The following is a 23,072-nucleotide window of genomic DNA, read 5'->3' as shown; positions in this document are numbered from 1 at the left end:
CATTTACTCGAAATTATTCCTTACACGTCAAGTCATTAACGCAAATTTTCTCACTTATTCTTCACGCATCCAGTCACTCTACATACTTCATCCACTGAAGCACTAACTATAGCATTGAAATTGAATAAAATTTAACTCTAATATTATTTTATCACGAAACCATTATTGCATCTTCAAAAAACTTAATCTTAATCTATCAAGACGGGCAGAGTTACCGGCTTATAAAACCAAAACTGATTTTTTTACCTATTCGATATAAGATTTCGTAACGGAAATACTTCCTAAAAGACTTTTTAAAGTTAATAGGTATAGCTAAAATGGAATTAGCAAATATCAAACTTACAATAAAATGGGATTAGAACTCATAATTTTTTAGATGAACGATTGATTGATTCTAGCACAGGGAAATTTGAACCGTTGGATCAGGTTAAGAAACTAGTCTTGATCATTTATATAGAGATATTTTATAAGCTAAGATGACCGATTACAAAGCAGTAAATAACAGGGCAAAATGACAAAAAAAAATAAATTGCCCATATATCCAGAGGAGAAGTAAAAGGGAAGGAAGAGAAACTATTCACCCCAGCATTAGTTAACTCCAACCCTGGAAAAGAAGATTGGAATCTGCACATCTGCTATGCTAATAAAATTATGTGTAGTCTCGAAACCTTCTGTCCAAAATCATTACTTCCGATTTCTCATGGCTTTTCATGAAATCGGATGCTCATTTTTCGGTTGCCGTGAGGATGATAGACTTCGTAATCGACGCAGAACTTCTTCCTTTGATCGTTTGCTTGGCATGGATTCAGACGATCTGGTAATATTCAGAAATAATCAAATGTAAGGAAGTAGAACATCCATTTTTAAGAATCAAGCTCAAAAGCATATTCGCATCCTTTGATACTCGTTTTTATTAGATAGAAACTAGCATGACATGAAAAGACGAAGCCCTTTCAGAATTTCGAAAGGTTCCATTCAAAACCTAGCATGATACGTATGGTGTAAAAGTAAAAGCCCTGCAGACCATGAGGTATGAACCAAAAACACCCAATATGAAGAAGCTTCTATGAGTAAAAATGGCATTTGAGAAGCACATGCCCCTAGAATGCAAAACCAAAACAAGACGCAGAATAGGACACTCAAATCAATCAGACTCAGTCAGAACTTGGCAGGGTGAATCCTATTTTCCATAAAATTTCCAGGGTGAGGACCTGAATACATCCTTCAAAGTTCAAATAGGAGAGACAGAGAGATATAATACTTTCAAAGCCCCTTGACATCAGCCCCTTCTTATGTTACCTTGGTGAATTGGCACGCTTTTGCACTGGTTGATTTACAAGGCTAGATGAATTACTCCCAGGTTCAACTTCAGCAACCTGAAATTTATTTATCAATTAACAAGTGGTTAATCTGTGCCAGTGGAAATGACTAAATGCAACAGATCATTCAGGAAAAGAATAATTAAAAGAATAATTTTTATAATCAGCATTCTAAAACCTGATTTTGAGTGTTAAGAAACTTAGTCCTCCAATTCTGCCCCAAGCAAAATCAGATGAGGTAATAAACACTCTTCAAGGAAGTACATTAATCACCTCATTTTGCTTGCAAACTCATTAACAGGCTTGCTCATAACAATTAATTACCAGATGAACTAAAAAAAAGAACATAGAAATCACATTTAGCAAAATTGTGTCCTAAATATCAACTTTTAAGAGAGTAAATAAATAGGTGAAAGTATTAATTGGGAGTACTTGGATAACGGGTAGAAACTAGGGACTGACCACCAAGTCCTTACCTCTTAAAAACGATAAATTGAGCCAGTTAAGGCAGCAGTAGCAGACATGAAGCCAACTCACTCTCCTTTCAGTGTTATAGCTCTCACATCTTGGTACAATGCAAAATCCAAAGAGGAGTGGTTTCTCTCCAGATAACCACTACCTCTAATCTGGAAATTTCTTGCCCACATACCCTTTATCCAAGCATCACCTTTTTTAAACAAAGAAATCAAATCAAGTACTGAAAGCATCATCAGGAATCCCCACCTCAGAAGTACTATCTTTAGGCAACCCATCTTCTCTAAGTGCTTCACTTGATGCAGGATTCACGTCCCACAGAAATCCATTTTCAGTTCCAAGAGAAAGTTTATTGAAATCTCTATCCACAGCTCCTGAACGAGGTGCTATATATGCTAAATATTTTTCTGAGATGCCATGTAAAAAACTAGTCAGTTCCTTCCTGCACCTTTGCTCAGTGTCATAGTTGAGAAAACCACAAACAACCAGAACAAGACATAAAGGAATCATTGCAATCTCATGATGCACCCATATTATACCAATAGCATGTTATTCACCAATATATGATGTATGTAACCATGTATATCCATAACTCCATAAAGCTCCAAAAAGATTTAAAATTTTAACTCCTTCCAGCTAAAACTCAATACCACGGAGACACGACTCATAGGACCTTCGAAAAAGTTCAAAATGACTCGTTGAAAAAGTTTAAAAGAAAATAAATCATCTTATAGACCAACGTCCTTAGATGCTTCCCTCAGTCTTGAAACAAACAAAGTAACTCTTAAAATAACAAGAACTGCAAGGAAAATGAACAAGAGTAAGCTCACCTGCCAGGTTATGAAGAGCAAGCTCAGCAGCTTGTTGCTGAGCATCCTTCCTTGTCTTGCCCATTCCAACACCAATCTTCTCACCGGTGAATAAAACCTAAATAAAATAAGCCAGCAAGATGAGCTGGTTTCTCAAAAGACATAAAACAGATTACACAAACTACAATTAGAGAGGGAAAAGAAAACAAGGGAACAAAGAGCATTTTTGCAAGCCAATTTCAGGAAGAAATACATGCTGATACATAAAAACTAACAAAGCAATTTCACAATTCAAGACAACACAAACATAGTTGAAAAATCAGATCAATCCAGAAGAAATTCGTAAATTAGTAGCAAGGAGATAGAGCTTTCACTGACCTCAACAGAAAATTGCAAATCCTTACTCGTGCTTACCACAGTCCTGAACTCAACCTTTAGAGGACAAATTGTTTTTTTAAAAAACAGGAAGGATTAAGCAAGGCATTTAAGCTTAAGTATAAATAAACTTGAACGTAACAAATTGTACCTTCGAACCACATCTTCGTCCAATTTCTTGTAGAACACTTATTGATAAATGGGAGGGTAGAAGATTCAATTTTCCACCTTCAGTGGAAGACACATGATTCTGAGTTCCGCCAATCTCTGCAAGAGATTTCAAACAATAATTAATTGAAGCTAGGGCCAAACCTCTAAAACAGCCTTTACTCCAAACACTAATAACAACACATGTACATTCCAAATCTTGGAACCATGTTATTATCCCACAAGATTTAAATTAACACAACAATACACAAAAGGCTTTCTACAGGTCAATTCAACTCTTCTACCAATTTTGGTCTTCTAGACAACTTTTTCATTTATACATGTCTTTATATAATTTCATGAGCATATCGACCTTCAATACTTATATTCCATAACTTATCCTCCATGCGTAGCACTTCTGTTTATTCAACACTCAAACTACTTTACTAAGTAATAGATTCAGAAGACCACAAGCCTGCTTTCCATAGCATATCATGCAACCATTGCCAGACATGAGATGGAGTAAGAGTGATAGCTTCACATACCTGATAAATGACCTGCAGGCAGAACATTCTGTTTTTGAGTATCAAGTCCAGCACGTGCCTGAATATATAAAATTAGAAAAGATATCCTTAATGATGCACACAGGTTATATGAGGTAAATCTGAAGGAATTTTGAACAAACCTCTTCAACTTTCAGTTGGGATGCATGTGATGGTAAGCCAATGGAAACAGAACCTGGTGCACTATGAGAAAATGGATTCTGATTTCGCAGTTTATCAGATTTTGTTGCATCAGATTCTTGAGCAGAGCCTGATGATCGATCATTTAGATGTGCTTTATTGTTGTCTTCTTCCACCAACCAACCTCCCTGAGGCAGTATTGATGATGAATATATCTGTGCAGGTACTTTAGATAGGAGTGGAGGTTGGACTGAGCTCTGGTTCCTTAAGTCTAAAGTCTGTTTTGAGCCAAGGGCTCTTCTCTTCATGTCATAATCACTATCAATAGTGTTGCTCTCTCTTCTTACAGAAGCTCCAAGTAAGGTGGGAGCTGAAAGCAGACCAGGAGCTCCAAGCAAACTAGGTTCTAAGATACATTTAAAAAAAAATAATAAGGCAGAATATACTCCAACCCAGCATATCATGCCTTCAATTCAAAATAAAATAATATTAAAAAAATGAAACCCATACTCTGAGAAGGCAATGGTGCTGTCAAAGATGCAGGACCAACAACATTGGGAACAATTGCAGCAGGTGGCTGAGAGGTTTCAGACCTCAACTCAGGGTTATTCATTACTAGATGCATGGAAGAGTCCGAAACATGCTTCTCCTCCTGAAGGAACTATAGATATTATAATAATAAAAATTAAGCAAAACACATAATACAAAATAATCAAAAACTCAATATGACACATGCACATCAATAGGAGCAACTGAAAAGAATGATTAAAGCCAAAAGATGATAATTTACCGCATAAAAGCCCCGCATGTATAGTTTATCACTCATTTTTAAAGCATATGTTCAATTAAAATCTCATCCCAACGGACCAAAGTCCTCCACATAAATTCATATTTGTTTACCATATAATTACCCGAAACTTACCAATTGATTCAGTCTCCGCTCAACTTCAACTCCATTCATTCCTTCACTGATAGGCGCACCACCATTCCCGTTTGGAGCAAAACCAGCATCCTGCAAAGTAGTAACAAGTAAATGCTTCAAATACAACTAGAAACTGAAAGTTTCTCACAATTAATTAATCATCAAATATTGTCAATTTAAGTACCTCTAACATCAAGTGATTGCTCACATCGGGAGCAAGAGGCAGGTTTACCACCTCATCTTCATAAAAAACTTCAGATATTTTCCTTATTACATTCTCATCAAACTCTCTGGATAAAAAGTAGCATTAGAAATTAGAAATGCAATCATGAGAGGATGGTGAGGATGGATAGCCATCTACAAAGATTTGACCATTCAAAATTAACAGCTCACTTGAAAAACAAACCCCTGACATTGCATGCAACATTTCTTGCTACACAGAGAACAGGAACTGCATTTGCTGTCTAATAAAGAGGGGAGAAAATTTGGCAAATAAATCAGGAATAAAAAAATCATATCTCAATAACTTGATTTACAAAAGGAATAGCATGTACCTCTGCCTGAGGAGCATAATACGGAGCAAAAGGAGGAACTACGTGAACTCGAGGTTGATCCTTATCCTCCCAGACCTTTGAACGGTCATCAATTACCATTGCCATCTGTGGATGGCACTTGCCATCTCGGAACACATTTAGCAAAGATTTCCTAGAACCTGCAAAATTTAAAACAAAAGGACATAAGAAATTTGCTAAAATAGATGGCAAGGTGGGTACCAACAAGAAAGGAAGACTACCTACTACTACAGGTTTATTCATTATTTGAAGCGTCGGTTTTTATATATTAGAAAATCAAGAATCAGAAACTTAATTTCCACAAAATAGCAGAATAACTTTCTGAAACTTCATATTCAGCATGATAAAGCATCAAGACCCAAGTACAAAAGAAAATATTAAAATTATTAGAGACTTGCCGGATTTAACACAAACAACACGGTCCAGGAGTTGCTTTGTGCCTATCAGGTGTGCCTCTGGATCAAGAAGCCTCCACATCTCTAGGGCATAATCTCTTTCAGCCATGGTACAAACATAAACTTCAAAGCGTTTTCGTCCTTTTGCAGTCAAATAACTTCGCAATTCCTCCCATGCAGGACGTAACCTCACAAGCACACTGGTATCACGAATCTGAACAAAGAAAACTATTCATAAATGAGAGATAACATACACAGCATTATATTTCAAACAGATGCCATATATCCATCCAATTTTCTGTAGAAATGTTTCAAAGAACACTAATTGTAGACATTCACATTAAAAATTCATTTCTACATCATTGAAATCACAGTAAGTTTAATTTACTACACTAAAACCGGTTTGGTAAGCACAGAAATGGGTTCAATTAAATTGATAGTGATCCACAACCAAAATCCATTCCACTCAGTAGATTCCAATTCAAATTGTATCCTCTTTAAATTAAGGCATTGAACAAATCAACTATTTCTCTATTCATCACAAATCCACACAATCGCAAAGAATCATCAAAATCATAGTCTAATAAACACAAATCCATTAATACACAATCAACTACTTCAACAAAATACATGGCACGAACTTTCTCTAACCTCAGGATTGATACGAGTAAGAACAATATTCCTCTCCTGCAACCTAATCACAGGCCGAACAACTTTCTCATGGCCATCAGACAAAGGAGGAACCTCTTCCATTTGAACCTTAAACATTTTTCCATTATCCACGACGCAATCACTCTCCGTGTACTGCTTCAACAGCATCCGGTCATCTATATACCTTCTTAATTCAGCCGACATCCCCGAATGCCGAATCGTATCAGTCTCCCGCGCAAGCCAACCCCTAAGAGCTTCGATTCTATCCTCAAACGACTTCATTGTGTTCGCGACAATCAGCGTTTCGTCGAGATCAAAAACAATCGCTAGGCACCTTAAATTAAGCATTCCTAAGCAGGAATTGTACAGTCCTGTAGGAACCGAAAAGCACCAAAAGCACGGAAACTTCTTTTGTTTACTCGGCATTGGCACTAAGTGAACCTCCTCATCTCCAACCAAAACCACCGCCGTCTGAAAAAAAAAATAAACACAGTCGAAAATAACTAATTAAATTAAATTAAAAAAAAACTAAAATGTAAATAACATTTCGAGTTTAACGAAACCTTCAATTCGTAAAAGCAAGAGGCGTGGAGGTGAATCAAATGCGGTTGTTCGACAGGGGAAGAGGATTCGAGCTTGCAACGAACGGGGAATGAGGAAACGGTGTGGAGAACGGAAAGAGGAATGCATCGTTCGCTGGGTGGGGAGATGTGGTGGATTCGAATTTCGTTGTTTGGGAACTGGAAATTCCTGTCCGAGACAGGGATAGTGTCCAGTTCTCCCAAACAAACGTCTCCGTGATAAACCACCGATTTAAACCCTAAACGACTCATTAAAGGAACAAAAATAAATCCCACCTCGATTCGGGAATAAGGAGTTTAAAGAGAGGAAATTTCCAAGGATGGATGGCAAAACAGTAAATGTACGGATACTTGGGGCGAAAGATGGAAATTTTTATGTTCCTGCTCCTCTTCTCCCTCTCTCTCTCTCTCTCTTCGTTTCTCGCTCAGCATTCTCCCTCTCTCCCTCTCTCTCTAACCTACACGGGATTTTTAAAGCAAGGAGGGGCTGGTCCTCTATTTATAGGCGAGATGATCTCTTTATTTCAATAGGCATCGCGTTTGGATAAAATTTCGAAAATACCATGATGTACGGTCGTGCCTTTGGCCAGCGAAACTGCGAATGTAATAGATCGTCATGATTAAGTTCGTAACTGGTACAAGGGACGGTGAGACCACGTTGTACACGTGGCATTAAATATGGCACCTGATTCTGGACACCGCTTTGACACCGTTGATCCTCGTGTTTTGATCTTCGTGTTTGGAATGGTGTCATAGACATTGGCTAAAAAATAATTAAAATACTTTTTTTTTACAAAAAATATTTCATTTAATGCATTATGTCACCTAAAGAAAAAATTAATCTACTTAAAGTGGAACAAAATAACCAATTTTATTGAAGTTTAAAAATTTTTTCTAGTTTCTTTTGTATATATACCTCAAAATAAAAATATTGAAATGTACAAAAATAAAATAAAATATTGGACAATAAAGTGTTCGAGTTTTACCATATGATGATTGGTTTACGGAGTTTGGTATAATGCTTCAATATTTTATTTTTTTTCTTTTTTTGGTATAGTTTATCAAAAGCAAATTTTGCTTCAAATCATAAAAATGCAATGAAATTTAAGTCAAAATCATATATTTAAAATAAAATATAAATTTTATAGATACAAAGCTACTTAGTTTGTTTTGTTAAGATAGTTACAAATATAGATCACACAATGAAAAATGCCTGGTATACAACCAATTTATTTTTTATTTTAGTTAAATCGAAGTCAAAATCATATTTTACCATTGAAAGTCTTAACTTCTATTTATCCGTTAAAAAATAACGAATTTTTCATTTAATATTTTTTATTATCATTCACATTAATTGCTCTATCAAGTGATTTTATGTTCACGTGGTAATAATTTTTTTAAAAATTTTACTTTGTCATGTGGACATGACCAAGTGGTAGAGTAACTAATATGAAATATCAAGTGAGATATCCTTTTTTTTTTAAAAAAAAAGAGATATAATTATCTTTTAATATATTAATGATCAAAATAATGCTAATATTTAAAATTTTGATGATTAAACTATTATTTGATAAAATTAAGTGATTAGAATAAAAAATTTTAAAAAAATTGGTGATAAAAAAGATAATTAATATATACATAAGGTATAATTAGTACATACATAAAGTGCAATTAATATGTTGTGATCCATACTTTTAATCCAAAAGACATTCCTATTAAATAAAATAAAATTCTTACTTATAAATCTAAGGCTCCTTTCATCTCTTATCTCATTCAATTTCATCATTCCATCTATAATTAATGTAGCATTTTTTATATTTTACCCTATTCTACTATGTGACGATCTAATGAATAATTAGATAAGTTATGATAACCCTCGTCATGAATGCACATTTCTAATTCAAAAAGCATGTTTATAAAATGGATGAAGGTACTAATTTATAAGTTTAAAATTTATTTAATTTTGTATTGATGTGAAATCCGTTATAAATACATGTTAATATATTCATAAAGTTTAACCAAAATAATGTTAATATTTAAATTGTTGTTGAATCAAATATTATATTTTTATAGTTAAGTGATTAAATTTTTTTTTAAAAAAAATTTAGTGATCAAAAAGATAATTTACCATAAAAAAATACATGGATAATGTTCAATCCATATATACACAAATGTATAGCTAATACATGCATAAATTAAATTTAATACATCATAAGCTCACACTTTCAACTCAAAATATATATTTATTAGGTGTAAGAAGATTCTTGCTTATAAAGTTAAAACTCGTTATATCATTTACTAATGTGAGATTCGTATATTTTATTTTCTTTAATCGTGTATTGATTTGATGAAGAATTAAATAAATCGTGATATCACCTGTTATAAGTTTAAATTTGTCATCCAAAAAAAATTTATAAAATAAAATAAATTATTTATAACTTTAAAAATTATTTTATCTTTTAATAACGTGAGATCCCTAGTAAATACACGGTAATATATACCTAAAGTTTAACCAACTTTATAAGATTGTTCAGTCACAAGGTACAACACTACATGCAAAGGATGCAATTAATAGTTGGACACGAAAATTGTCTAACAGGCGCAATGGACTGATTGGGACATGAAGGGTCCCACCGAATGCTACTGTTGTTGGATTCGAAATGCGTATCTATGAAGGACTGATACAGTCCCAACCACAGAAGCGTAGCCCATGCCGCACCATGCAACAGAGGCTTCCCCTCTCGGCAACGCAACAGCTGCACATTGGAGGCAGTGGGGACAGGGTCAAGGAAAAAGGCGGGCGCTGTATCAAACTAGAAAAGCATCGGAAGCCTTCAACTCCAGGACAATCAGACGCGTGGCGGCACTTCATTCATTTAAATGTAGATTCTTTCCATTCGTTGATCGCCATCTGGCAACTGTTCGTCAGCACGAATGTAACATATCAAAACATCTAAGATTCTGTTCTGTGCAATCGCTCATGGTTTTTAACTGAAGAAAAATATACAGAGAAAGAGAGAGAGAGAGGTTTACTGAAACCGCAGCCATCGGTTAGGGTCGGGGGAGAGAAAAAGGCATTTGAAATCGATGTCGTCTCGTCCATTCGACGACGATGGCTACATAGGCTACGACCCTCGCCTCGCTTCCCAGCGATTCGAGTCGTACTCAAACTTCGAAACCGACTCGGTCAAGGACTCGGTTGCTGATTCCCCTCCGATGTTCAACAATCAATCATACGGTACTGGAGATGACGTCTTCGTATCTCAACCGATGCCGGAAACACCTTCTCCACCGCCGATCTACGGTAGTGGTGGCGGATACTCTGCTTTCTCATCGGAGCAGAACGGGAAGGGATTCAACGGAGAGTTTGGAGGACTGGATGGTCCGATCCTGCCTCCACCTGCAGATATGGAGGCAGAGGAAGGCTTTGCTTTGAGAGAGTGGCGCAGGTAAGCTTACGAGTAACTCTGTCGAACTTCGTTTCTGTTGATTGACACATATATCAAATTTTGAGAAATATTGAGCAAATTTCTGTAATATTCAGAATTTAAAAGGCTCATATATATAAATTGCTATTAGCTCTTCCTTTTTTTGGTAGAATCTGAGTTGATGAAGTGTCTGGAAGTTGATTTCTAATGATCTAACGGTTTAAATTGAATCTATGGATTGGCAGACAGAACGCGATGCAGCTAGAGGAGAAGGAGAAGAAAGAGAAGGAGATGTTGGAGCAAATCATAAAGGAAGCAGACGAGTACAAAGTTGAATTCTATAGGAAGAGAAGCACTGCTGTTGAAAATAACAAAGCCTCCAACAGGGAGAAGGAGAAGGTGATGGATCAATCACAATTTCTTATACTATGTTTTATATTGTATAAAAAGTTTAAAGGACTACCGTATTTTTTGCCCATCACTTTCATCTCGTGAAAATTGGTGTTGTAATTTAAGTAGAAGCAAATGTTTATGGTCTCTTAAACAGTCGATTTTGTGATCGGATTTATGGTCTCTTAAGCAAAAGTTTAATGTTTATAGATTTATTATGTTAACAAGATTGTTTCTTGAGTATAATTCTACTTACGTGGAGAAAGATCAATATGGATTTTATTAAGGAACTTGATTTCCTAAGAAAATTGGTCTGGGATTATTAATTGATACCAGAGCTGGTTCTGAAGGTGACAGGACAAAAAGTGTGATTAGTGTTTGTATGTTACCTTAAAGTTGACATGAATTTAGTGTGTGTATGTTACCTTAAAGTTGACACGAATTTATCATGCGTTTCGTTATCGGACACAGAGTTGTTGAAATTGCTTTAGCATTGACTAAGTTGGAGGTGTTGTGAATCTCCTTCTTCTTGGTAGTTGACTTGTCATAGTTTATTATGTGAACATGCATTGTCATAATAGTTGACTTCTTGGTACCAAATAAATGATATGTGCAATTGCTGTTCAGCTCTACTCCGAAAGAAAAGGTGCAGTGCAGTGTCAAGCCTATATGGGCTGGAGCTAATTCTGAAGGTCATGGGATGAAGAGTGTGAATATTACCTTAAAGTTAACATGAGGTTATGATGTGTTTCATTATCCTACATGGAGTTGGTGAATTTGCTTTAGCATTGACTAAGTGTTGCTGCTTATTGTGAAATCCATTCTTCTTGGTAGTTGACTTGTCATAGTATATTATGTGAACATGCATTGTCACAGTAGTTGACTTCTTGGCACCAAATAAAATGATATGCTCAATTGCTGTTTCAGCTCTACTCCGAAAGAAAAGGTGTAGTGCAGTGTTCATGGTCATAGCTGTTTACATTGTGGGACGGTTTTATGTTGAGTGTCAAGCCAGTGACTGACATCGAGATTACATGTCTTGGATTGTCTATGACAGTTATTCTTGGCAAGCCGGGAGAAGTTCCATGCTGAAGCTGAGAAAAACTACTGGAAGGCAATTGCAGAACTTATCCCACATGAGGTGCCAGCTATAGAGAAGAGGGGGAAGAAAGATAAAGAGAAGAAACCTTCCATTGTTGTGATCCAGGGACCTAAACCTGGGAAGCCAACTGATCTCTCAAGAATGCGTCAGATACTTGTCAAGTTAAAGCACAATCCCCCTCCCCACATGAAGCCCAAACCGCCACCACCAGCAGAAGCCAAGAAAGATGCTAAAACCGGTACTCCTGCTCCCCCTGTGGCCCCTGGTGCTGGTCCCAGTGCTGCTCCCCCCAAGACAGCAGCTGCAACTACTCCCAAGACCGTTGCTGCTGCTTGAGAATGAAGCTGCTGAGTATCCATGTCACAAGTAAATTAGTGTGATTAAACTACTTTTTTGTATAATCCTCTACTTTCTGTTCGAAGGTTCTTCTGGTTGCCGGTGTTCTGTGTTGGTTTGTCTTTATGAATCAAAACCTCTTTGTTTTTGGGCCCTGGAGATATATCTTGTCTAAGTTATCCCCTTGCCTTAGGCCTTCTTCTTGTCTAGTCTAGGTTCATATTGGTTTACTTTGAGGTCTCAGCTAGTGTTCCTTTGGGCAGGGATGCAGAAGTTTCCTGCCCTTGGATATTAGTTTTCAATCCAGTGGGCTCAACCAGATGGCCCGCCTTGTTCGTTTCGGAAAGAATAGCCTCCTGCATTGCGGCCCGTCTTTGCTGAGCCCGGACAAGCTGGGCGCAGTTACCGCCGCATCTCGGAGGAAACAAGGAGTCTCAGGTAAATATAGACCGGTAAATGCCATCTGATGGCGGCGCTTTCCATCCATAAAATTATCACATTTTCTTATTTATTAAACGGAGAAGGGATATATGCACAGGTCGGAGCAAGTTCATAATTATTACAGTTGAATTAGGCAATTCTTTCTCGACACGGTTATATGGCTAAATATTAATACGACATTGTTAATTAAACGAGTCAAATTTTAAATATATATATAGATATGCTTATTATATATATTATGTGATACGATAAGATTAACATATTTATTAAATAAGTTTAATCAAATTTAATACCTTCACATTATTATGATATCAAACTCATTTAAACATAATTAATCTATTTAAATGTATATTATAAATAAATTAATCAGATGATATTATACAAATTAATACGATAACACAATTAATTTAATAAATTAAATTATCATATTTGAGTTCAGTTGATTTAATTTGTTTAAGATATGATATTATCATATTTTAAATGCGATAACACATTTAACATTTGAAGCACGATAATCTTAAATTCAAACTAGATCAACTCAATAACGAACTTCAATTGGGTACATTAATTTCTTACCAATTACACAAATGGGTCTATGGACATGGAATCAACCTTTGAACTTCTGGACACAACTGCTGGTATTTTCAAAAAATGAGAGAAAAAAAAAATGGCTAACAATGATCTGTACTGTACCACTATCTCGTGTAAATCAAATGGAATGGTCAGGGCAGTAAAACTGTAAGAAAGATCAGGCAACCAGCCAGTGCATCACCTAGGAAGCATCTCTGTTATACTGTGAGAACTATAAATGTTGGTTGAGGAAGAAGGATCAGCCGATTGCTTGCCTTTGGTCTTTGAAAAAGATGATGTCCCCGAGCCACTAGCCCCCAAGTGCCGAGAGGTTGGACCCTTGTAAACACCTGGCTTAGTCAGTATCTTCTCATTGAGATGCACATCTTTGGAAAGCATCTCCACCACTTGCTTCATGGTTGGTCTTTGGTGTGCAGTTGCTTGGGTGCAGAACAGGGCCACCTTGATAAACCTCATCACCTCACCTTGTGGATAGTTAGTCAGCTCTGGATCAACAATGTCTAGGAGCCTTTCTTCTTCTTTGAGTTTCCATGTCTGCAAACAGCAGCATTTCTAGTTTCTGTCAGCACAAGTTCAGTTTCCATTCCCTTCAAAGTAATGGGAAAAAGGTTTTGAAAGATACCCATTCAACCAGAAGCATCAATTCCACTCCAAATGCTGCCTTGCTACTACTTCTGCCACTGATTAATTCAAGCACAAGCACCCCAAAACTGTATACATCTGCCTTCTTGGTTAGCTGTCCTAAAAGGGCGTACTCCGGAGCCAAGTATCCGCTGCAGAAACATAAGATTATAAGTGAGATGCAATGACAGAAATAGAAGAAAATGCAATAGAAGGCAAAGGACACGAAAGAAAATCATGAGAAAGATTCCATGTTGTAGGTCTGAGTAAGCCTTTTACTTGAGAGTTCCATATCGTTTATCTTTTTTGTTCTATGCTTGCTAATGTTGAAACAGAGAATTTGCAGATGCTAAAAAGATGGTTTTGTAAGGCATGAATCCTTCAAACCTCATGAATTTAAACAGTTTAGGCAGTTCATAATCAAAGGATGAAATGCAATGAGAATCAAGCTTACACTGTTCCTGCTACTCGAGTACTGACATGAGTGACATTTTCCGGGAAAAGCTTAGCTAGCCCGAAATCCCCAATTTTAGGCTGAAAATTTCCATCTAGAAGTATATTACTAGCTTTAATATCCCTGTGGACGATATGGGGTACAGCTTCGTAATGAAGAAATGCAAGACCAGAAGCTGTACCCAAGCATATAGCAGCTCTCTTAGGCCAATCCAGAGCAATGTATTTACTTCTCGAACCTGAAAAATTATGATTTCTAGACATTAGCACACCCTGAAAGCTTGAAACCTATCTACATTTTTGTCTCTTAAGTAGAATGCATTGGATAGACATAAGACAAAAGTAGAAGGCATAGGAGTTATATGGTTACCAAGTAAAACACTGGCAAGGCTGTTATTCTCCAGATACTCGTAAACCAATATCCGATGATTGTCATCAACGCAACAGCCAATTAGTTCAACAAGGTTTGGATGTCGTATGTTTGATATCATATCGATCTCTGTCACGAATTCACGCAATCCTTGTTTAGACTCTGCAGAGAGAGTCTTGATGGCTACCTGAGTACCATCCCTCAAAACTCCCTGCAATCAATCACAAAAGGCAAAGTCTTAGTACTATTATTTGCCTACTAAATCCAACATGGCATTGACACAGGATTCCAGTACGCATACAGAAACCAGAAAATCTGCTCTCTCTCTCTCTCTCTCTCTCTCACACACACACACACACACACACAAACTCATGCGAAAACACCCAGCAGACACATATGCTCTCTTCCAAAGGATTGAACAGCTACTGTAAAGACATCAAAACTAAAGAATGGCCATTTTGCTTTACCCTATAGACAACTCCAAAACCACCTCCACCGATTCTGTTTGATGGATGGAAATCTGATGTTGCTGATCTCAATGAATTATACGAAAAGAGCCTTATATTGTCGGTAGCAAACTCTAGCCATGCACAAATACAACAAACACATGAGCATATGAGAACCTTGTCAGGTACTACATAATACAAAAATATCCAATAGAAAACTAAAAGTAGAACCATCTGACAGCACCCTGTGCTTCAAACAGAAAAATAAATCAGGAAAGCACGAGGAACTCATTAGAGAAAAATAAATGAATCTACTGTAGGCTAGACCCGAAACACAGCAAAAGAGAGCAAGCCAATGTTGACTTTTTCCAGAAGTTCTTTGTTCTTCCAAATGTTTTTGATATATCAGGTACTCATTCTACTGATATACAGCCTAACAATGTGCTCTTTCCTTTGTAATTCTTTTACAGAAACAACCAAAACCAATGTCGGTAGTAGGAATTTCAAAGATATATAGAAAAAGAAGCCACAAAACTATAATTAACACATATTTCACTACCAAGCAGACCCACATTTTCTTTCCAGGCATTAACAACCTGCATTGCCTACGTATGTTCAACTAGTTGTCTTGTTGGTTAAAGTAAGTCGATCAAGAGCTTAAACAAAGGAACAGAGCTTTACACAAATGCAGTTGAAAGATGATTACAGAATTGCCTTCCTATAAAATGCTTACAACTTTGATTATCTAAATAAAAAAGAAGCAGAAAACAACAAAAGAAACAAACCCATAAATAAATCAACTGAATTAGACTTAAATTCTTACCTTGAGCTTGTTTCTGGTCATGACTATTCCTTCCCTTGAACAGTTCAAACAAACCAAAGCACCTACAACTCATGGCAAACCCAGATACCAAATCAAGATCTTGGAGCTACACACCTGAACTCATATAAACTAGATCTCTTATTCAACCCTGAAAACACCAAGCCAAAGACTTGTTAATTGTCTCATAAAGCAAAAAGAAGCAATATTGAAGGCAACAAAGTACCCAGCAGAACCAGTTAAATGAAACAGAACAAAAAGATCAGCTAGTTAAATTCACCAACCTAGCAAACCTAGAGTGTTAAGATTCAGTAAAACCTTCTCAGAATCTACAAATCCTAACCTGAGTTCCCAGGTGTTTGTATGCTGAAAAGATATGGTTTGGTTGAAGAAAATTCAGAAAGAAAGCCCCTCGAAGGATGGTGGAGCACACAGAATTGGGAAACAAGAAGATCCATTTAGCATCAAAGGGTAGACGAAATGTGTTGTAAAATTTGACTAGGAATTGATAAATAAGAGGAAGCAAAGAGTTGGCCATTAACAGAAAGGAGTGAAAGAGATACTGAAAGTGACAACCTGGGGTTAGATTTTCTTAACTAGGGCAAAGACACGATAGCCAAAAAGCCTTGTTCACACTTTGATGATAAGAGGAGGAGTTGGTGGGTTTGATAGGCAGTGACTTTTGCCTGTAATAAACTAAAGGAGTTTTCATTACTGTCTATGGCTACTTGCATTTCTCCATTTAGATGGGGAAATGTTTTCGTTGACTTGTACGATTGCTTTCTTCAACCATTCAAACTCCTTTTGCAAAAAATATATATATATATATATAGATATAAATTTTCTCTACAACTAAAACAAAGAAAAGCATTGCCCCGAAGTTCCATTTTCCAAAAAGATTTGGCCTTGATCATAGTAATTTAAGGTCAAATAAAGAACTTGTCTATGGATTTGACATTGCCTCTGACTGCAATCATGGTCCACAAGACCCTGGACGGTGGACCTTCATGTATTTGGAAGCAAATGCAAGCAGCATCAAGGTTTCGGTTTCCATTTTCATAAGTCATTGGAGTCCTAGAAAATCAAGAACAGTTCCACAATTTGTCATGTCATAATGAAACGACTTTTGACATTTATTAATGGGAAAGTGAGATGGATTCTTGCTTGTCTTTTCTGCGCCTACTTCTTACAGTGAGTCCTTGGGTCAACTTGTGTAGTAAGCCTGCTTGAAACTGTTTGCCTTGGAAGTCTACAATTTTGACTTGAGACAATAGATCCCGGAGGGTGTCACTAGGAAATTTCCACTGTTGAAATCATCCTCAAAGTCTCCTTACTTAACTTGAAAAAGAAAAAGAAAAGAAAAAGACAAGTAGATAATATCTTATTAGAGTTATACTATGATTCTGTCAGTTAATTAAAATAGAGTAGGAATGGGATTATCGATTAACCTTATATATATCTTATTTATCGATTCTCTGTTAACTTATTCAGTTAATTTCTCTTCTTAGAGCAAATGTCGAAGCTAACTCCAAACAAAGCAAACGGTCTTGACATGGAGAATCATTCATGGGGCCAAAATCTGCAAGAGGTGACTGTTAGCATCCCAGTTTCTCAGGGAACCAGATCAAGGGACGTTATCTGCAATATAAAGAAGAAGTATCTGAAGATTGGGTTAAAGGGTCAGGCTCCGATTCTTGACGGGGAGTTGTTCGGGACCGTGAAACCCGATGAATGTTACTGGAGCTTGGAGGACCAAAGCATGATCTCTGTGTTTCTGACCAAGTGTGATAAGTCCAACTGGTGGAAATCCTTGTTGAAGGGAGGTCCCGAGATTGATACTCAGAAGGCAGAACCTGAGCCGAGCAAGTTGTCTGATTTGGACTTTGAAACGAGGTCAGCTGTCGAGAAGATGATGTTTGATCAGAGACAGAAACAGTTGGGGCTTCCCACCAGCCAGGAGATCGAGAACCAAGAGATGCTCAAGAAATTCATGGCTCAGAATCCGAATTTCGACTTCTCCAATGCAAAGATGATGTAAAGCCAATAAGATTAGCTTTAGGGTTATTATTAATTAATTAGAGTTAGACTATTAATATAAAATAAGATTAAGATTAATTCTTTTTTTATCTTTTATTTATTTATTTACTTAATATAAACAGTTGTGCCGTTTATGCTCCATCATCGAAAATTACAAGGCTTGAAGGAAGCACTCTGCTTTGTCTTTTTGACTTAATTACTAATTTTTTATTTTTTTAATTCATTTATTTTATGTGAAAAAAATTTATATTTTTTATTATACTCAAAACCCATAATTTTTATAAAAAATTAATAACCGTTCAGTTCAATTTTGACTTAAATACTAATTTTTTAAAATTATTTTATTTTATGTGAAAAAATTCATACTTTATTGTCATACTGAAAGCCTGATATTTTTATAAAAAATTAATAACCTTTCAATTCAATTTCAATTAATATTTTTATAGATATTTCCAATATCATGTCATATATCATATAAATCAGTAAAATCAATGGATTAATAATTTAAATAAAAAATTAATGGATCAAAAATGTAAATTTACATTGAATTTGACGGTTCCTAATTTTGCGTTAAAATTAAAAGTTCGTGTAAATACGAACTAAAAAATAACAATTTTTTTAATAATTTTTTCCGTATGAAGTAAAATAGTCTAATTTTTTTTAATATATAAGCCTTGTCTTTTAATGCCTCCATAGTTTCATTTGTGCTTGTCTAGCTAAATGGTAAAATCAAGAGGCAGAAAACTCTGGTTTTAGGGTATTTTCTGTAGTTTGAGGAAGGCAGGGAGCAGTTCCATAACTTCCATTTCCAGGAATTACAGTTTAATCATAAAGAGTTTCTTGTTTCCCAAGATCTAACTCATTCTTACACATTAATATACTGGAGGATTGATTGCCTACAAGAGCTAACAGATTACAGAAATTTGAAATGTGGCTTACCAATCACCTTCTTTCGAGAAACAGGTTGTTTCTTAATCATCGTGCTGACTGAGCTTTCGCGTAGGAATATGATGAGCTTGTAAATCGATATATATTTTTGGAATGGAAAGTCTGCTGGTCAGCTAGCGCGCTGGCTGGCTGGTGGGAGAGGAGTTTCCTCTCTCGCTACTGAGATCGTTGTATTCCATTTCAATCCCATCAATGCAGAATGAATTATTGTTGACACTTGGCTCAGAGCTAGCATTGCTGCTTGTGGCAAGAGGAGAATCAGAAACACTTACAGTCCTGCTCTTTGTGGATCCTGATCTCACACTATATATGGAGGAAGCTGGAACATTTGTCATAAGAGGACGCTGGTTGCCTGGAATACTTCGCCTGATATCCTGCACGAGAAAAGATCCGGAAATTATTAATGATAGTTAAATACCGAACAAGAACAGTACTCGATTATTAGAGCATGCCACGGTGAGGGAGTATCAACAAGCTTCTAGGTATGATTCAAGTTAGCAGAATGAGGCGATGTAAAGAAAGAGATGTATACCATGTGTCTCAGAGCCATATCCAGAGACTTCTTCGAGAGTGTTCTTCCAAAGCCTGAGCTGTCAAGGGAAGCAGATAATTTTGCAGTAGGGTTATTACAAGGATTGTCATCTTGTTTTGGGGGTACCAGTTTCCTCATATTTACCACTCTCTCAACCATCTTTGTTCCTATCACTACTGGACTGTCATTGTCACTACCATTAGTATCTGCTCTACGAGCAGAACGAATGGAGCTCCCATTACCACAAACACTGCCACTTGATGCCCTACTTCTAGCAGGAGAGCAGGACTGACGTCTTGGTCTTCCATTAGAACTGGCCTCAACAGAAGCTGACCTGGTGCCACCTGCTGCTGGCCTCCCCCGTGTGGCTGAAGCTGGTCTTTCTGGCAATGATGTCCTTAAATTTGGTGGGGTATCAAGTGAAAAACCAGGCATCTCAGACGGTTTCCAAGGCCTAGACTTTACTGTTGGAGATGTGCCTCGTGATGGTACTGAATTTTTTGATGTAGTGGGAGCTGATTTTGTTGCAGAAGACATAGGGGGGGCGGATTTCATAACTGAAGAAGTAAGGGGAGCTGATCTCGGTACTGAAGAAGTTGTGGGAGCTGATCTCGTTACTGAAGACGATCGACCAGTAGGTGCAGATGCAATAGGAGTACTAGATGAGGTAGCTGGTCGACGGGTTGGTGTAGCCGATCTTGATGTTGACTTGGAAGCTGGCAATGAGGGTCTAGCAGTTGGTGTAGAAGAACGTGCTGTGGATCTAGTTGGAGTTGAGGATCTTGCTGTAGAAGCAGCAGGTTTTGTGGAAGGCAAGGTGGCTCGTGATGTAGGTGTAGAAGATCTCGTAGGCTTGGTTGCTGTGGGTAGAGTGGGCCGGCCAGTAGGTGTTGCAGGTCTACTAGCAGATTTTGGACCCCCTGAAGATGATGGCCTTTTATTAAGATTTGTGGAAGAGTTTAGTCCGGCTGACAAAGTTTGTTGCTTTGGTGCTAGAGTGCTCTTTGAAGCAGGTTCCTCCCGGTGATTTGCCAGCTGAAACCCCAAGGCAAAATAAATTTGCAAGATATGACAATAGGGCAGTAACAAAAATCTCTTAACAACCAGAGAGAAAATATTTTCAGCAAACTGTCATAACTTGACAACCGGATAAAGCTGAAACAATACATGCCAAAGAGATCTAATGCTCCCAGTATAACATGATTGAAACTGAAATCTCTATTACAACTTAAGTTTGGCAATCTGCACAGGCTGATCACAGCAGAAGAAAAGGGTGGAAAGCATCCAGAACTCAAGTCACATAAGAGTTCTTACCCTTGTTTTCAGAGCAGTAGGGCGAGCATTAGACATCCCAATCTGGCTCATTAGAGTCTTCTGCGACTCCATCTCCAAAGAGGGAAATAGTGGTGTACCAGGTGGAGTAAGAAGCCTGAAGGCAGAAGATATCTCCCGTTAATACAGAGCAAAGAAACAATTTTATTGTTGAATCACATCATCATGATCGATCTGAATTCAATGTGTAACAATCAGGAAATGTCAATTATCACTCAGGTATGCATCACTGTTGGTTTGCTGTCAAAGCAACAAATAATTACTCAGTTTTGAAAAAATACAAAAGCTTTTCCATTTTTGGAAAAAAATAAGATCTTTAACAAATCATATGCTAACGGTGATAGTAGCCAAAACAAACGTTATCTAAATGCAAGTATAGAAAGAAAAATCCCATTTAGAACTACTAGTGACAACATCCTACATATGGCACAAAATTATATTGAGAGAAAGGTAGCAGAGGGACCCTTAGAATTATTAATATTGCTGAAGCAGCAAACTTAATAGAAGCATTATGCCATATCCTTCTACTAAAAACTCAAGCCATTGGGTTTTGAGACAAATACCATATCCAAACTTTGAACTCTCACAACTTTTCATCTGCTATATGACCGATCAGAACACTCTAAAACAAAAAGCAAGTAATAAATTTTAATTCTTCATTTAAAACAAAATGTCAAAATAAAAATTTTGCAAAAAGCAACTGAAGGCTTTGTTTTAAAAGGTTCCAAATGATGTCAAGTTCTTCTCTTTATGGCTTAATTGGTACCCACACCTCTCCCTCTTAAAAGGGAAGCTTTTAGATCAAATCATTGTTACTTACACGACTAAAACCTTAAACTAAAAAGTTGCTCACACAAACTTCATCCTTTTTTTTCATTTTTTTTTGAAAGTATCCTTTTTGTTCATTTAAAAAACTGAAAAAGGGAAATTTGCTAAGCACGTAGATTCCATTGACCAAAACTCAGAGCTCCTTACTTATAGTAACCTATAAACAACCAAAACAGAGATCGATCTTAAATTCTCAAGCTAAAAGGGATAAGGAAAAATCCAATTAGAAATCAATGGATCGCTGAATCCTGTTGAAAAAATCAACAAAAACACAGAGAAAGAAGTGGAGATATCTTCAGCATTTACCAATCATAATCTGACTTTTCATTCTCCGAATTCAAAAAAATATCAGCTGCAGTCTTCCGTACCGGCACAGCCGATACTATCTTCGATATCGGAGAACCGCCGCCGCCGTTTCCGTTGACGTTGACGTTAGATCCTACACAAACAATCAGTTAAGAAGCTACAAGGAAGAACCTTAAGAAGAAAAAAAAAAACGAAAGTCCGTAACGTTTTTACCTAGAGGAGCATTGAGTTGTTCCGAGTTGTGAAGCGAGAGAAGATTGTTGTTCTTCTCTTTCTCCTTCTCTCGTCTCCGCATTTCCAGGAACAAAGCCAGCTCCTCGTCTCTCTCTTTCATCACCATTTTCCGATCTCTCAATAAAACCGATCAAAGCACACCAAAATCTATCTCTTTCAGATCCAAAACCAAGCTTTCAAAGCTACAAAAATGGAACCAAAAATCCAAAAAAAAAAAGAAAAAAAACAAAGGTTGGTTCAACGAAGCTGGAGGATCTTATTAGTTTTTACAACCTCATTTCCGTGTGAAAGAGGGAAATGTTCAATCTTTCAGAGAAGAGAACTTTTTTCCTCTTTTTTTATTTGAATTAAAAATTATTTTTTTGAATGATCTGACAGGGAACAGGTGTGAGTGTTAGTTCAGAGGAAATTTGAAAAAAACTGAGGGAAGAAGGGACGCAACGAAGCATTGCTACCAGGGTGTTGCTCTTGCAGTTGTTTATATCAATAAGTCATTATCATTAGGATAATAACCAAAATGCCATTTACCATGGATGGGCCCTTTTGATCTTGATGTAATATATTAGATATTAATAATTGAAACTCATTTTTCTTTATTAATTTTGATTAATTATTTCGATTTAAATAGGATATTTTTTATAGATTTTTAAAAAAATATATTATTGATGATCAATTTTTAATTAATATTTTTATAAATAAGTAGAATTATTACATTTAACACGTTTAATGGATATGAATAATTAATATTTTATTAAATAAATCAAATTAAATTTTGTATGACACAATAGATCTATTTACATACAATTAATCTGATTAAATGAGTATTATAAACGTATCATATTATAGAAATTAATATAATAATGTGATTAATTAAATAAGTTAATCTATTTAAAACACGAGACATTCTATACAAAATTGTTAGATTTTAT

The 23,072-nt window shown here is 36.4% G+C and overlaps 5 protein-coding genes across 13 annotated transcripts; 2 read left to right on the top strand and 3 right to left on the bottom strand.

Annotated features, from left to right (window-relative positions):
- Positions 423–7,398, bottom strand: LOC18597562 (RNA polymerase II C-terminal domain phosphatase-like 2). 5 transcript variants are annotated; one of them, XR_001928174.1, is made up of 16 exons: positions 6,911–7,398; positions 6,348–6,818; positions 5,700–5,910; positions 5,284–5,441; positions 5,123–5,193; positions 4,914–5,019; positions 4,730–4,819; positions 4,318–4,468; positions 3,810–4,213; positions 3,670–3,727; positions 3,129–3,244; positions 2,981–3,034; positions 2,624–2,720; positions 1,796–2,200; positions 1,300–1,376; positions 423–814 (listed from the first exon to the last, which is right to left on the bottom strand). XR_001928174.1 is itself a non-coding variant. In XM_007026684.2 (16 exons), the coding sequence occupies exons 1-16, from the start codon at positions 7,178–7,180 to the stop codon at positions 709–711; spliced, it is 2,598 nt and encodes an 865-aa protein (XP_007026746.2). In that variant the 5' UTR covers positions 7,181–7,398; the 3' UTR covers positions 423–708. The 5 variants fall into 5 exon arrangements, 2 of the variants coding, with proteins under 2 accessions (XP_007026746.2, XP_007026742.2); XM_007026684.2 differs by having other exon boundaries at positions 2,043–2,200; XM_007026680.2 differs by having other exon boundaries at positions 2,043–2,200; positions 4,318–4,459.
- Positions 9,882–12,414, top strand: LOC18597561 (clathrin light chain 2). The gene is made up of 3 exons (XM_018121771.1): positions 9,882–10,377; positions 10,602–10,755; positions 11,804–12,414. Exons 1-3 carry the CDS (start codon positions 10,016–10,018, stop codon positions 12,182–12,184), a joined length of 897 nt encoding a protein of 298 aa, XP_017977260.1. The 5' UTR covers positions 9,882–10,015; the 3' UTR covers positions 12,185–12,414.
- LOC18597560 (putative serine/threonine-protein kinase) lies at positions 13,143–16,690 on the bottom strand. 5 transcript variants are annotated; one of them, XM_018121766.1, is made up of 7 exons: positions 16,211–16,690; positions 15,930–16,077; positions 15,128–15,240; positions 14,661–14,871; positions 14,292–14,529; positions 13,839–13,989; positions 13,143–13,768 (listed from the first exon to the last, which is right to left on the bottom strand). In XM_018121766.1, the coding sequence occupies exons 2-7, from the start codon at positions 16,000–16,002 to the stop codon at positions 13,394–13,396; spliced, it is 1,161 nt and encodes a 386-aa protein (XP_017977255.1). In that variant the 5' UTR covers positions 16,003–16,077; positions 16,211–16,690; the 3' UTR covers positions 13,143–13,393. The 5 variants fall into 5 exon arrangements, with proteins under 5 accessions (XP_017977255.1, XP_017977256.1, XP_017977257.1 ...); XM_018121767.1 differs by having other exon boundaries at positions 16,270–16,690; XM_018121768.1 differs by having other exon boundaries at positions 13,143–13,750; positions 16,211–16,689.
- Positions 16,807–18,097, top strand: LOC18597559 (protein BOBBER 1). The gene has a single exon (XM_007026675.2). It carries the CDS (start codon positions 17,440–17,442, stop codon positions 17,962–17,964), a length of 525 nt encoding a protein of 174 aa, XP_007026737.2. The 5' UTR covers positions 16,807–17,439; the 3' UTR covers positions 17,965–18,097.
- Positions 18,734–22,577, bottom strand: LOC18597558 (flocculation protein FLO11). Its single transcript, XM_007026674.2, has 5 exons — positions 22,123–22,577; positions 21,910–22,042; positions 20,758–20,872; positions 19,444–20,478; positions 18,734–19,285 (listed from the first exon to the last, which is right to left on the bottom strand). The coding sequence occupies exons 1-5, from the start codon at positions 22,247–22,249 to the stop codon at positions 19,025–19,027; spliced, it is 1,671 nt and encodes a 556-aa protein (XP_007026736.2). The 5' UTR covers positions 22,250–22,577; the 3' UTR covers positions 18,734–19,024.

The sequence above is a fragment of the Theobroma cacao genome, chromosome 5, assembly GCF_000208745.1.
Source record: "Theobroma cacao cultivar B97-61/B2 chromosome 5, Criollo_cocoa_genome_V2, whole genome shotgun sequence".
Lineage (NCBI taxonomy): Eukaryota > Viridiplantae > Streptophyta > Magnoliopsida > Malvales > Malvaceae > Theobroma > Theobroma cacao.
This window is presented reverse-complemented; position numbering and strand designations above follow the sequence as displayed.

Bases quoted from the DNA above. Each gene is read 5' to 3' on its own strand.
- LOC18597558 (XM_007026674.2), bottom strand. From the start codon at position 22,249: ATGGTGATGAAAGAGAGAGACGAGGAGCTGGCTTTGTTCCTGGAAATG. The intron at 22,043-22,122 runs GTAAAAACGTTA...TTGTTTGTGTAG, and splicing joins ACAACTCAATGCTCCTCTAG to GATCTAACGTCAACGTCAAC. The intron at 20,873-21,909 runs GTAAATGCTGAA...TTCTGCCTTCAG, and splicing joins GAAAAGTCAGATTATGATTG to GCTTCTTACTCCACCTGGTA.
- LOC18597561 (XM_018121771.1), top strand. From the start codon at position 10,016: ATGTCGTCTCGTCCATTCGACGACGATGGCTACATAGGCTACGACCCT. The intron at 10,378-10,601 runs GTAAGCTTACGA...ATGGATTGGCAG, and splicing joins GCTTTGAGAGAGTGGCGCAG to ACAGAACGCGATGCAGCTAG. The intron at 10,756-11,803 runs GTGATGGATCAA...TGTCTATGACAG, and splicing joins CCAACAGGGAGAAGGAGAAG to TTATTCTTGGCAAGCCGGGA.
- LOC18597562 (XM_007026684.2), bottom strand. From the start codon at position 7,180: ATGAGTCGTTTAGGGTTTAAATCGGTGGTTTATCACGGAGACGTTTGT. The intron at 4,469-4,729 runs GTAAGTTTCGGG...TAATATCTATAG, and splicing joins AGCGGAGACTGAATCAATTG to TTCCTTCAGGAGGAGAAGCA. The intron at 2,721-2,980 runs GTCAGTGAAAGC...TATTTTATTTAG, and splicing joins ATTTGCAATTTTCTGTTGAG to GTTTTATTCACCGGTGAGAA.
- LOC18597560 (XM_018121766.1), bottom strand. From the start codon at position 16,002: ATGAGTTGTAGGTGCTTTGGTTTGTTTGAACTGTTCAAGGGAAGGAAT. The intron at 14,530-14,660 runs GTAACCATATAA...ATAATTTTTCAG, and splicing joins CCTTGCCAGTGTTTTACTTG to GTTCGAGAAGTAAATACATT. The intron at 13,990-14,291 runs GTAAGCTTGATT...ATGTTTCTGCAG, and splicing joins ACTCGAGTAGCAGGAACAGT to CGGATACTTGGCTCCGGAGT.
- LOC18597559 (XM_007026675.2), top strand. From the start codon at position 17,440: ATGTCGAAGCTAACTCCAAACAAAGCAAACGGTCTTGACATGGAGAAT.